Below are 14929 nucleotides of genomic sequence, written 5' to 3' on the forward strand. Positions count from 1 at the left end.
CTCAACAGTAAATCACATGAACACTTTCTCATTAAACACTGAAATACATACCATAAGAAGAAACTGACATTTCAGCCACCTTGCAAATATGTTCTCAACTTACTAATTAATGAACGTATCATATCAAAACAGCAAACAGTAGAATCGTACCTCTTGTATGCTGTTTTGGGAATACCTTCATTTATTCCAGTGAAAAATTATACGTGTACATGTATAATCTTTTGGGGGTTATTTAGGTGAACAGACAGCTGTGCACAGAACAGTGAGCATGAAAAGACTCCCTACCCAAAAATTACAATATGTTTTGGATCCTCATGCCATGGAGCAGCAGTAACTATTTTTTGCTGTATTCCTACTTCAGTAATAACAAAAGAGAACTGACATCATCCCAGATGTTTATTGGGCCAATCACATTCTTCTCGCTCATAAATTTTAACCACTTGACTTCCATGGAAAAGCTGAACCAAAATTTCAACAAGGAGAATAGACAGAACAATGCTTGCACAGAACACAAACACCATAATGGTGCAAATACCATATAAAGCATGCACATACATGCACACAGCAGGTTCTAACATCTTAAATACATTAAAACAAGGGGAACTCCTGATTATAATAAACTGAAGTTAATACCATATACTATAGTGGGTGGAATAACTTTCAAATAGGAGAGAAGTGATACCTGTACTTACTGTCGTTGGATCCCATGCTAATCAGGTCATCAGAATCAACATTGTGAACTATAGCTGCCTTGTATCCAGCTCTCTGTGCATTTAAAACCTGTAAGTCATATACAGTACTTGTTATATTAATATATCAATCTTCTACAATAAAACAAGATACTAATTTACAACATTCTAGGAGTGCAAATGACTCCACTTTCATTTAGAAATAAGGAATTATTTTTTCAAACAACCACATATTTCTAAAATAGGATGCTACTGTACTCTTTCTAAGAAGGTATAAAAATCACTTCTGTGCAGACTGGTTTCATGTTTACATAATTAGTCCTAAAATCCTTCAACATTAAGATAAAAAGCCTTTGTCATATCTGAAAATCAAGAGAGTAACTTATTTTGATTAACCAGTACTTATCTTTAACCTGACATGTAAGTCATAATCTTTGCCTTTAGATCATGCTTGGATCTCTTTAACGTGTTAGTTCACAATATCACTAATGTGTTATCATAGTAGTGCAGAATTATGAATATGCACCAGATCCTAAGGTGCAGTGCAAAGCAGCTGCATTGCTGGCATATTCTGGCCTTAAATTCAGCATAGCTAGACATGACTAGATCACCATGGTGCATGATATTCTTCCATTGTACAGAGCTGACATAGCAAGTCCTACATCCTCCCTGTTGCCAGTGTAAGGGGTATCGTCATGGCACTGTAGCTCTGGCTATCCTATGCTTCACTGATATGTGGCTGCTAACGGGCCCCTGGGGTCTGTAAACTGTCTTAAACTATGCCAAAAGATCATCCAGAGACTGCAAAGACTGTTTTTATACCCATGAATAGAATTGCACAGTGAACTCCTGGGCTGTAATTGAGTGATCTGAGCCCATATTTATAAAAATATTTTAGATTGTCAGATCAGTTGGGTTGGATATGCATCAGCGGCCCTTTACTTTATCCCCCATTCAAGGTGACTGTGCTGTACACTTATCTTTGGGTAATGTCATCTGCAAGCACATATTAAACTGCCATCTTTATGCTGATACCTCAGATCTACCTCCTTACTCCAGGCCTGTTGTCTCCTGCCCAACCTAAAATCTTGGGCTGTCTCTGACACTTTCTTGTGAATATCTAGCCACCAGCTCAAGCTAAACATGGCTAAAACACAGTTCCTAATTTTCCTACCCAAGCCCTCCCTGCTACTCTTTTCTCAATCACTCTGGACATCAGGCACCATCCTGCCTGTTACTCAGGTGTGTACCTGGAGATCATCTTCAAATTGGTCTTTACATCCTGTTTATAGCTAAATCTTGCTCATTGTTTCTGTGTAACATCTAAGATGCAGCCTTTCCTATCCATCCATGCAGCTAAAATTCTTGTCTCGTTTACTGCAACATCCTTCTCTCTGGACTTGACAAATGCAATCTTTCCCTACTCGTATCCATTCAGAATGTTGCTGCTAAGATCTCTGCCCCAAGCCTGTCACTTGATCATGTCACCCCTCTCTCTGAATCCCTCCACTGGCTCCCTCTTCTTTATTAAATCAAACATAAGCTGCTTGTAGTTACTTTAAGACCCTTCATAGTCAAGCACATGCTATCAATTGTCTCTTATTTACTATCGAGCTGCCAGTGCTCGCCTGCAGTTGGCCCATGATGCTATCTTCCACTGCCCACTTGTTACATTTTCAAACAAACACCTTAGTGCTTTCTCTCATGCTGCCCCTTGCTATTGGGCAGTGTTCCCCATAAATATCCACAACTGTTATCCATTATTCAAATCTCTTCAAGTGTCCTTTGCTGTGATGCTAACAAAGCCCTTGACGAGTTAGGCTTCTAGTGTACAGAGTGCACTGCTTATCATGAGGACCAATACTGTCTCATTATTGAGTTATACTCCATCTATATCATCTGTCTCCTGTCTTATCATTAGATTGTAAGCCTCTTAGGATAGAAAGTCATCTTGTTCTGCATTTGTAAAGCATCTAGCACAATGAGGTGAATGGGGCCCCTGGGTGCTATGGTAATACAAATAATAAATCATCCTCCCAGTCATGAAGAGCTAGACATGTGGCTCCCTCTGGGAAGTGTGCCATCACCACTTTCAAGCTGGCTATACGGGCCATCAGAGTAGCATCTCCACCTTCACACTGGACTGAGCTAGCATCTCACATGGGAAACCATTATCATACAGACTTTTGGCCAGCCCATTATAATTTGTCAAGCAGGAGTTAATATGAGCACTTATATTTATTTGACGGGTAAATGCAGCGGATACATCAATTTACCAGCAGTTATTGTCCCACACCAGATACTCCTGTTGGTGCAGACTGTCCCTGTACTCACCACATCTCACATACTATGGTGTGGTACCAGCTCTCACTAAAAAGTCATTATTTGCCAACTACTGTAACACTTCAAAAATTCTATAAGCAGTCTTGCACATCCATACATAGCAAATCTTAATAGTTACTGTTTGATCCTCTAAAAGGACTCTTCTAGTCAGATTTTAAACATAGTGGGCCAAATTCTTTAGTCCTTTCTCTTGTTATCTAGCCATCCATCCACAACTGGCAACTGTGAATTACAGATTTACAATTCTGTCTCAGATTTCTTCTGCTTATGGTTCAAGCTACAAAAGCAAAGTTAAAGTGCTTTGGACAGTCATCACTTTGGAGATGGAATTAGTCCAATTTAAAAGTTTCTAATTTTTTAAATTGTGATTAACTCAAAAATTAATCACGTGAGTCAACTGCAATTGACAGCCCTAATTATATTAATTGCACTTGTAACAACAGAATACCAATTGAAATTTATTAAATATATTTGGATGTTTTTCTACATTTCCAATATTGATTTCAATTACAACACAGAATACAAAGTGCACAGTGCTCACTTTATATTTTTTATTATAAATATATGCACTGTAAAAATCATAAACAAAAGAAACAGTATTTTTCAATTCACCTCATACAAGTATTGAAGTGCAATCTCTTTATCATGAAAGTGTAACTTACAAATGTAGGGTTTTGGGGGTTTTTTTTTGGTTACATAACTGCACTCAAAAACAAAACAGTCTAAAACATTAGAGCCTACAAGTCCACACAGTCCTACTACTTATTTTGACAATCACTGTAACAAACAAGTTTGTTTACATTGACAGAAGATACTGCTGCCTGCTTCTTGTTTACAATATCACCTGAAAAGTGAGAACAGGTGTTCACATGGCACTGTTGTAGCTGGCGTCGCAAGATATTCATGTGCCAGATGCGTTAAAGATTCCTATCACCATTCCAGAGGACATGCTTCCATGCTGATGATGGGTTCTGCTTGATAACAGTCCAAAGCAGTGCAGACTGACGCATGTTCATTTTCATCATCTGAGTCAGATGCCACCAGCAGAAGGTTCGTTTTCTTTTTTTGGTGGTTTGGGTTCTGTAGTTTCCGCATCGGAGTGTTGCTCTTTGAAGACTTCTAAAAGCATGCTCCACACCTCGTCCCTCTCAGATTTTGGATGGCACTTCAGATTCTTAAACCCGGGGTCAAGTGCTGTAGCTATTTTTAGAAATCTCACATCAGTACCTTCTTTGCGTTTTGTCAAATCTGCTGTGAAAGTGTTCTTAAAACGAACATGTGCTGGGTCATTGTCCGAGACCGCTATAATGTGAAATATATGCAGAATGCAGGTAAAACAGAGCAGGGGACATATAATTCTCCCCCCAAGGAGTACAGTCACAAATTTAATTGACACATTATTTTTTTAATGAGCATCATCAGCATGGAAGTATGTCCTCTGGAATGGTGGCCGAAGCATGGAATGGGCATACAAATGTTTAGCATATCTGGCTACAAAAGTGCCATGTGAACACCTGTTCTCACTTTCAGGTGACACTGTAAACAAGAAGCAGGCAGCAGTATCTCCCGTCAATGTAAACAAACTTGTTTGTTATAGTGATTGGCAGAATAAGAAGTAGGACTGAGTGGACTTGTAGGCTTTAAAGTGTTACATTGTTTTATTGTTGAATGCAGCTTTTTTATATACACCTCTACCTCGATATAACACAACCCGATATAACACGAATTCGGATATAACGCGGTAAAGCAGAGCTCCAGGGGGGCGGGGCTGCGCACTCAGGTGGATCAAAGCAAGTTCGATATAACGCGGTTTCACCTATAATGCAGTATGATTTTTTGGCTCCCAAGGACAGCTTTATATCGAGGTAGAGGTGTAATTCTACATTTGTAAGTTCAACTTTCATTATAGATTGCACTATAATACTTGTATGAGGTGAATTACAAATATTTGCACTGTAAAAACAAATATTTTTCAATCAAAAATAAATATAAAGTAAGCACTATACAATTTGTATTCTGTAGTATAATTGAAATTAATATATTTGAAAATGTATTTAATATCCAAAAATATTTAAAATAAATGGTATTCTATTTTTTAACTGTGCACTTAATCTTTTTAATCGCTTGACAGCCTAAATATAATACGTATAGTATTTGGATCCAAATTTTAAAAATTACTTTCTTCCTTCCTTCCCTTTCTGTTTTCCTGCCCAATGAAAAGCAGCCCCTATTCAGCCACCAAGGGAGCAGTAGTTTCCCTTGGGTTGCCAGAGTGGTGATAACTGCTCCCTAAGCTGACATTGTGAAGTAATAACTTCATTCAATCATGACAGCAGCAATCTAGTAGGGATGAGCAGCTTCTCGTTTGGTAGGATTTGATAATTCAGTGGTGTGAATTTGATCTCTTGCATTATCAGTGTTTATTGCATGGGTTCCAGTGTGTTCCATGCATCATCCTAACTAAATATGGGCTTACTAAAAGTACTTTGATGCTACATTCCTCATAAGGATATAGCCTACGTATCCCATTGTCTGGTAATCCTTATGCTTATAAGATACACGCTGACCAGTTAATGTTGAAGACAGGGACTTTTCCGGCAGACTAATAGCTGCTGCAGCAGCTATACTGCATAGAGCTGTTCAAAGCTTTCTGTGTTTTTGAAGGAAGCACATTTGGTCTAGAGTCAAGACCTGTATCCTCAAAACTAGAAAAAATACAGCCAGATTTCACATCCCAAGGGACTGAAATCATGGTGTGGAATATGTTAATGATCTTAGCTTTCCAGTTTTACATTAGTACTTCTAAAAACCAGAGTCTCCAGGCCAAGCCTGAAAACGTAGACCTTCATAGTATAGCTGTGCGATGGCCTTGTGGATAAAGAGGACTTCAAAGTGAAGACAAAATAAAGAGATGGAAAGGAAGTGAAAAAAGACTTGCCAAAAACATCACTCACCAAAATGGCATAAAGGTCAAAGCCAACGAGGGAGTGTTCATCAAGTTATTTGCACTCTTTACTTTGCCTATGGTAGCACTTGTTCTTAATCTTGATCATAGAATCATAGAATATCAGGGTTGGAAGGGACCTCAGGAGGTCATCTAGTCCAACCCCCTGCTCAAAGCAGGACCAATCCCCAACTAAATCATCCCAGCCAGGGCTTCGTCAAGCCTGACCTTAAAAACCTTTAAGGAAGGAGATTCCACCACCTCCCTAGGTAACCCATTCCAGTGCTTCACCACCCTCCTAGTGAAAAAGTTTTTCCTAATATCCAACCTAAACCTCCCCCACTGCAATTTGAGACCATTACTCCTTGTTCTGTCATCTGCTACCACTGAGAACAGTCTAGATCCATCCTCTTTGGAACCCTCTTTCAGGTAGTTGAAAGCAGCTATCAAATCCCCGCTCATTCTTCTCTTCTGCAGACTAAACAATCCCAGTTCCCTCAGCCATTCCTCATAAGTCATGTGTTCCAGCCACCTAATAATTTTTGTTGCCCTCTGCTGGACTCTTTCCAATTTTTCCACATCCTTCTTGTAGTGTGGGGCCCAAAACTGGATACAGTGCTCCAGATGAGGCCTCACCAATGCCGAATCGAGGGGAATGATCACTTCCCTCGATCTGCTGGCCAAAATGCTGTTAGCCTTCTTGGCAACAAGGGCCCACTGTTGACTCATATCCAGCTTCTCGTCCACTGTAACCCCTAGGTCCTTTTCATCCAAATGTCTCTCCGATAAAAATGGTCAGATAGGGTGGGAGAGGTATCCTTTGGACCAACCTCTGTTGCTGAAAGAAGCTTTTGAGCTCTGTGAAAGCTCAAGCTTGTCTCCCTCACCAACAAAAGTTGGTCCAATAAAGATATTACCTCACCTACCTTCTCTAATATCCTGTTACAAACATTGCTACAAGACTGCACACAATTATCAGTTATTATTCATCCATGGAGAAAAATTTCTTATTGTGAGACTTATACATTTATTTAACATGCCTTATTGGAAAAAGTGGTCCACTAAACAGAATATTTTCTTCAGCAAAGATAGCAAATAATTCACACCACACTAAACTTTTAATTTGTTATAAATGTACATGTGGCTTAAATTACATATCACTTTGAATGATTTTTGTAGACACTGTCAAACTGTTAGTTGAAACTAGTTGAAACTTCAATTTTAATGCAAATTCCTCTTTTTTAGAATAAAAGCTTAAACTTTTCAAAAGTATTGAAGGCACTTGGGGTCCTAAATCCTACTGACTTTCGGTAGAACTTAGCTCCTGAGTCAATTGAGCATACTTAAAAATTTTACCCCGAATCTCTCAAAGAATGAATCCAGGTAGCGGTCATCTGATGTAAAATCAGAACTGCCCTTTCAATGTTTTCTTACTTTGTTTTGTTCCAGTTAAAATTTTAATTCCTAACTTATTGTCCAAGTGAAGTAGTAAAGTGAAAATGAAATTGTCTTTTTTTGTTGAAGCCAGGAAAAATGCAAGAATTAAACAAAGCCACAAACACTAAAGTAAACTTTAAGACATTCTTTCAATTTTAATCTAAGCAGGAGTTCCCAAACTGTAGCATATCCACTGGTGATATATGAGCTTGATGTTTCATCAATTCACTTCACAACAATTTAAAGATGGTATGTGAACCAATAAAGTTTGGAAACTGCTGGAAGGTGTTATTTTCAACGTAGATGTGGACATTTGTCTCTTATAGGATTTTTAAGTAGACAGCATTCCTTTAAAATCAAAGCTACATGTGTTTACATAATCTTTAGCAGATAGCATAAAACTGAAAACATTCAGGAGTTTGATTAACATACAGGATACCCTGCATAGGGAGTACAAAACAGGAAAGCTCTCCCATATTTACAAACCAACCCATGTGTGTCAAAAAATTCTATTTTAAACAGTTTAAACAAAGTAACAGCTGTTCTTTTTAAGAATACAAGATGCCAATATAATCTAATTCTCTTTATAAGAACTATATGTGACAGGCTGCACACTTACAAAATGCACTACCACCAAACATATGGTTTGAAGAGGAAACGAAAGGACTCCCCTAAGAAAAGGAAGATTAATGAATAACAAAACATGCAAAGCAACCCACACCTAAAACAAGAAATACTATCTGGAAGAGGTGTGATTAAGAGTTTCTGAGCAATATGAATAAGCATAGCTTCAGGACTAGAACATAGCCTTGACAAATGTTTCAAGGAAAATTGCGTTTGGAACTTAAAATCATATGCTATTTCTGATGACTTAGTCTTTTATTTTGCATATCCATCAAAAGCTCATTCTGCTCCCACTAATGTTAATACAGATTTTCCCACTTACCTTAGTAGAATCAGGATTAGGTCCCAAATGTATGGTAAGGTTAAACTATGCATGGCCCAATTCTGCTGAAGTTAAGCAGTATCTTACACCACAAGAAATCCTATTGAAATCAATTGAGTAAGCTACTAATTCAACCTGAGTAGTGGTGGCAACGCCTTTATGATTAGTAGCTGAGACCTTGGCCAATTTAGTGTTAGAAGTACTCTTATGTCCCACCAACACCCAGGATGGGTTCGCTATGTGCACCCACAGAAATGCACATATGGGTGGGTGCTGGCTTCAGGGTTTTGCTATCACAAATAAGTGTAAGTGGAAGGATGTGTTTATGGGTAGGCTGTAAGGGGAGGGAGGCATCTGTAGATGTGATGTGATGTAGGTCAGGAATGGTTCTACGCTGTCCCAAAAAACACGGGGGTTCAGTTTCTGCTCCTGGTATCCTGTATTTTTCCAGGCCAGTAGAGCCAACTCACTCAGAAGGGAGTACATTGCATTGCTCAGCAGGGTCCCTTCTAACAGAATAAGGAATTACATTCTGCTTTCTTTGGCCAGAACGATAATGTTCATCATGAGGCAGGGCCCTGAGAGTATGAGGCAGAAGAAAATGGAAATAAATCCTCAAGACTCCTTCCTGGATTTAGAAGGCTTCTCCATGGAGGGTCACGTGCAACCCCATCCGTTCATTCTGTTTTGAACCAGAAGTGAATGTTTACCTAGGTGCATTAGTCTGTTATAACTAAAAATTTTCTATACTTCCCTCCCAAGTTTTAGCTATTTTGAAACTCAGTACTTTTAAATCAATTTATTAATTCCCTCTCCCCTACTCATTCCAATGGAACAACAATCCATTGCGTATATTTACAAGATGCAGAAAAACTCAACCTAGTCAGAGGAAAGCAGACTTTGGACTGAAATAAGATTCACTTATTAAAAAAGCTATACTTTTTATGGAACGGAGAGATCTGACCCTTAATTCCGCTATTTTTCTACATTTTTCTCCCGTCATGTAGGCTTTTTTTATTTCTCCATCAGATATTGGTTTTAGCCCATATGCTACATTACTCTATGGCTTTTTCTCTACTCCATCTATATTAATATAATTATTGATATATAACATTGATCCTGGTTTCCATTTCAAAACATTTCTTTTCCACTCTCCATATGCCAGCATTGTGTCTTATATAGCATACAAAAGATTACATAAATACACACTGCTAGCATAGTTTTGGTTTAATTATGTCTAGGATGACCAGATAGCAAGAGTAAAAATTGAGATGGGGGTGGAGGGTAATAGGTGCTTATATAAGACAAAGCCCTGAATATCTGGACTGTCCCTATAAAACTGGACATCTGGTCACCCCAATTATGTCCCATTGTATCGTCCCCACAGATGACCAGATCAAACCAACTAAGTTACACCAATACTAAAGCTTCCCAGTCAAAGCCTTAAAAATCCTATTTCCATTTTATTGAAGAATGCTTTTATATACAATATAAAGTACTGCGTTCTTTACATATCAAAGACAAAGAAATTACAGTATGTGAAGCTCATGTAAAGACACAATACAGTTTGCATGAAACCGAACTAGTCTCTGAGGTATGTAACAAACCCTCAATGCGCAAAGTGTATATTTTGATGTTAAGATCAGTTGATATTTTGGGGAGAGTTCATGTGAGTGCCATTGAGGTAACTTGTTTCAAACCCTAGAGGATGAAGCTTGGCTTCTGATAACCTAGAGAAGATATTACAAAAGTAGTGAATGAAAGGCCTCTCAAACCAAAGTAATAAATATCAGCTCAATCAAATGCCAGAACGAATGAATAAATCTGAGCAAAATGACAGTTAAAACTAAGAATTTACTAGTAAATTTTATAGCATCATCATACCTACAAGCTGTTGAAATTTCCTGTAACATTAATAACTTATCTGTAAAATATCTGCTTTTTTTAAACTTCAATGAAATTGGGTTTCAGGACTGAAGAATGTGGGATATGCATGAAGCAGTTATCCAATGGCTTGCTTGTTGCACAGAAAAGAAGATCTAGAAGGGGAACCGCATCAAAATATTCATATTGGGCCTCATCCAAGTGTACTCAAGTCAGAGGAAAGACTCCCCTTGACTTCAATGGCTGTTGAATCAGGCTCACTGTATATCAAAGTTAGAGCTGTCAAAGTAGCTTTCACACTTCTGTTAGGTGCCTTTTTAGCTTTCTTAATACATGGAGATGCTGACAAACTGCACTGCTGCAGCATGATGGGAAGACAAAGGCTTACATTTCTTCCAAGTACTTTCACCAAGTAAGTGGTGCTCTTATTTGGTGCAAGTGCTTAGAAGTACTGGGTACTTGGTGGAAGGAGCTGCTTTTACCATGGAAAGATAAGGTTGTTATGGGCTGCTCTTGAGAAGGGCTGAGCACCCTCAAACCCTCTTAAATCAATAGGAATTGAGGGTGCTTAGTGTCACCTCGACTCTGACAACACTTCTAGTTTTCAAATTCACATGCAAATCTGAGCCTCCAGTTCTGAAATCCTACTCTCTCTGGATTACAGTCCGTTCTTTGCTGGCATCCGTAAGTACCTCTGATGGTAACACAAATCAAAACAGTGGTCTGTAATATGCATTACTTTCCAATCTGACTGAGGATTCACTGTGAAGACCAGATAAGTAGCATCTGTGAGAGCGTTATGTTTTCAGTTGAGAAGGATGAAAGCTGAACCCACATCAGCAGAAGGAAATTCCTGTAAATGAACTGAGTGTTCTGATACTGTAAAAAATCCCACTGATGTCACAGGGCATAAAACTGAGCAGAATTTCTCCTACAACGGGCTAAATTCTAACAGCAATTACACCTGTGCAAACTTGAAATAAGGTCTCAGTGGTGGTTCCATGATCTTAACTGCTCTAACTGAAACACAAATCTGGCCCTTACTCCTTAATTTGATCACTTTCCCACTGAAATCATGGCTACTTATCTTAACAGAATTTACATAATTCTTACTTAATTCTCTAATTTGATCATTACTGGCTGTATTAACCCTCACTAAAAGCTGTGTTAGGTTTTTACAAGAAAATTCCTAGCAGGGCTAGTGAACAAGTCCAGCAACATATTGGTGTGACCCATGATGCCCAGGGCAGCCCTCACTGGAAATGCCAAGGTCAGGGCAGGCTGCAAAAGGGAGAGCAGATACCCACCAGTCTTGAGAGTAACACTGAAGTTATTCTCCTCAACCAGTCACAAATTGTGCTTCTGACCCCCACACTGGTTATCAAGAATCAAAAAAGAAATCACAGCCCCCTTTATGCATTCCAGTTCTCTGGCTCCCATCAGCACCTAAGTCCAGTACAGTGAGAAGTTATTTTAAACTCTGCTCACATATACACAATGTTCTTCTGACCCCAAAGGGTCAGCCACGTCACCAGGTCAGTATAGGTTTGGCTCTTACCCAAAATACCATGCTGCCAGCCAATCCTTCAGTGTCTAAAACTAAAGGTTTATTATAAAGGGAAAGGAAAGAACAAGAAGAGAGATGGTAAAACAGTCAGATACATACATACAAAGACTTCAAAGTCCATATATCAGGTTCCTAGCAGTATTGGTGAGTTTGCTGGCTTGAAAGTCCCCCTGGAATACATCCACAGCTTGGATGGGTCATTCAGTCCTTTGTGCAGAGCTTCAGTTTGTAGCAAAGTTCCTCCAGAGGTAAGAAGCAGGATTGAAGACAAAATGGAGAAAATGCAACTGTCTTTTATAGTCTCTTGCCATGTGGCCTATGCGTCCTTTGTTTCAAACACAAGCTGTCCAGCACATGGCTTGAAAGCCTCAGAGTGCTGTCCATAGGCATGTCCCTGCATGCCTAGCTGAGTCATAAGGTGTATCTGCCTTCTCTCAGTGGGTCAATTGTATAGTTGATGGCTCTGGATGGTACATCAAGCAGGCTTGGCCGATGCCAAACTGTCTGGGGGTGTCACCCAGAAGCACAGCACAAGTTTTGAAACAGACATATATACATATCTATAACCCATAATGCAAAGGTGATACAAACACATAAATGAGATTATCGCATCTGGCAAATTAGGCCACGTAAGGTATCTGCAAAAATGTTATATCTGGCATAACTCATTACAATTTTACAGTATTTATATTCATAATATCCTCAAGTGTCCCTGTAGTGAGGCGCCCTGGGTCCCAGCTGCGCCTGAGAGGGCCGAGCCAGAACGGATGCCACAGTGGGCGGAGCCACTGCCGCCTGTTCCCGCCCCCCGGAAGTCAAGGGGCGGGACAGGAAGTATAAAGGCCCAGCCCCAGCACTCATTTGACCGCTGGCCGCCGGAGAGGACAGACGCTAGTGCTCTAGCTCCCGCTGGGCTGGGCCTGCCCCGGGCTCGCTACCTGGAGGAGGACTGGCCGAGCCTGCCCAGAGGAGCTGCCTGAGCTTCCCCTTGCCCAGTATCCTGAGGAGCAGCCCGGCTTACCCAGCGCTCAGTACCCTGAGGAGCCCATGGTGTGGGACACTGCGGAAGATGCTGGGGATGTACAGGTACCAATGGAGGGGGAGAGTGGAAATGGCCCGGGGGCAGGCGACCCTAGTCCGGCTGCAGCAGACCCCTAGCCAATGTCCGTGTGTTGCGGCCAGGATCCCCACTGACACAGCAGCTGACTGACTGCTGCTGTTAGGGCCTCAGGCTGGGACACAGTGGAGTGGGTGGGCCTGCGTCCCCCCTGCTGTCCCCTTCCCGGGTGGCAGTCTCCCCCTCACATCAATGCTCAGGCGTAGGAGCCTTGAGTTACCGTAGTCAACTGCTGGCTGCCCCGCCCTGCTCAAGGGCCGGGGCTTATGTACTGTACTGTTTGTCTGCTCGGCCCCTGCCTGAGGGTCTGAGCCCCTGAACTGCTGTTTGTTTGCTTCAACCCCTGCTGAAGCGTCTGAGCTTTAACTGCTGGTTGCCCCACCCTGGCCCAGGGCTGGGACTTATAGACGGTTCGCTCAACGCCCTGCTGAAGGGTCTGGACCCTGACCTACTTGCTGTCTGGGGTGAGGCGCCCTGGGTCCCAGCTGTGCCTGAGAGGGCTAAGCCCCGACACCGGACGTCCACAGTCCCCCAGATTCCATACAGTGTCACAGTTGGTATGTATTTTGGAGTATATAAAATACGAGCACAGCCACATTAGCAAAGGTTAATGAATTTATCTCTTTAAACCACCTATCACATAGTAGTAATTCACTCAATTCAATGGTGCATTTAAATTTCTCTGATTTCAACAATCATGTTACTCTTCTTCTCAGCTATTCTACTGGCTCCCAGTACACCTTAAAATTAGGTTACAATGATTACTGATGGCTTTTAAAGCCCAGTAAAGCCTCTTTAATTTGCACTGATTGGGAGACCCATTGCAAATGAGTGAATTGGGGGAATTAGTAAGGAAAAGAACCATGTAGTTTGACAACTGTAGTTTACTTTCACTTACACATAATACCCAACTTCCAGTTTAAAAGCATATTTTGTAAATAAACTTAGTATATGAAACCATAGGGCTGCCTCTGCTATTAAACCTCTAAGAGGGGAAAGCCTGCCAATTTTTTTTAGCAGATTATAAAATACACAGATTAGAAAAGCACTGCAGCCTTTCAGTTCCTTCATCATTCATGTTTGTTCCTTTCTTGCCCCCATCAGTTGTCTTACTAGTAATAAAATGTATCTGGAGGATGTCCAGGATATGAGAGGCTAAATACAGAGACTAATACACAGGGAGTCAAAAATTGTCATTTCAATCTTCCATCCCTTTCCTGTGTATATGTTTATGAAACCCTTAAATTTAGGCCTTTAGTATTTATGGGATTTTTGCACCAGGGTAGCTACATCAATGTGCGGTAAATTGCACCAGTGCTACTCACTTTGCACCAATGCATCACATCTACAGGTATGTCTACACTGCTCACGTTACAGCCACAGCAGCAAGCTCTGGCAATTAAAAAAAAAAAACACCCCAAATGAGCAGTGGTTGCTTTATCGCTGGGAACGTGGCTCCTGGCAATAAACTGCTGTCTATACTGGTGCTTTTCAGCACTAAAACTTTTGTCGCTGGGGGGAGGGGGGGTTTCAACACCCCCTGAACGACTAAAGTTTTAGCATTGAAAGTGGCAGTGTAGACCCAGCCTACATTGGGGAGTTGTACAAGCATAACTACACCAATGCAAAAATCCCTTTTGTAAGAAAGGGCAGGTATGCCTACCATTCACAACCACTTACCAATACAGCATCATGCACAAAGGGGGAACGTATATGACAGCTGTGCATGCACATGCGTTAACTCACCACTATAGCTTTTAGAGATACATTTTTGAGTACTCAACTAACTATTGTGTATGAAATCTAAAATATGTTTGTCTGTTTTACAACGTCAATGTCAATGCAAATGATGAGACGTTTCAAGGATATTAACTTTAGCCAGAAGCAAATGAATTTATACTTCAATGAAAAATCCTGCCATTGACTCAGTATGTATTATTTTAATATATTTTGCAATAAACTCGACACAAATTTGTTCCCATTCAATTTAATTTAATGAAGA

The 14929-nt window shown here is 40.4% G+C and overlaps 1 protein-coding gene across 2 annotated transcripts in view; it reads right to left on the reverse strand.

Moving 5' to 3' along the window:
• The window catches only part of RNF13 (ring finger protein 13), a 109541-nt gene that overhangs the window by 42025 nt on the left and 52587 nt on the right, over positions 1–14929 (reverse strand). For both annotated transcript variants that reach the window (XM_039487875.1, XM_039487876.1), the window contains exon 5: positions 693–780. In XM_039487875.1, the coding sequence (XP_039343809.1) occupies positions 693–780 (88 nt within the window). The remainder of the gene's footprint in view (positions 1–692; positions 781–14929) is intronic.

Source organism: Mauremys reevesii, linkage group 9 (assembly GCF_016161935.1).
Source record: "Mauremys reevesii isolate NIE-2019 linkage group 9, ASM1616193v1, whole genome shotgun sequence".
Taxonomy (NCBI): Eukaryota; Metazoa; Chordata; order Testudines; family Geoemydidae; genus Mauremys; species Mauremys reevesii.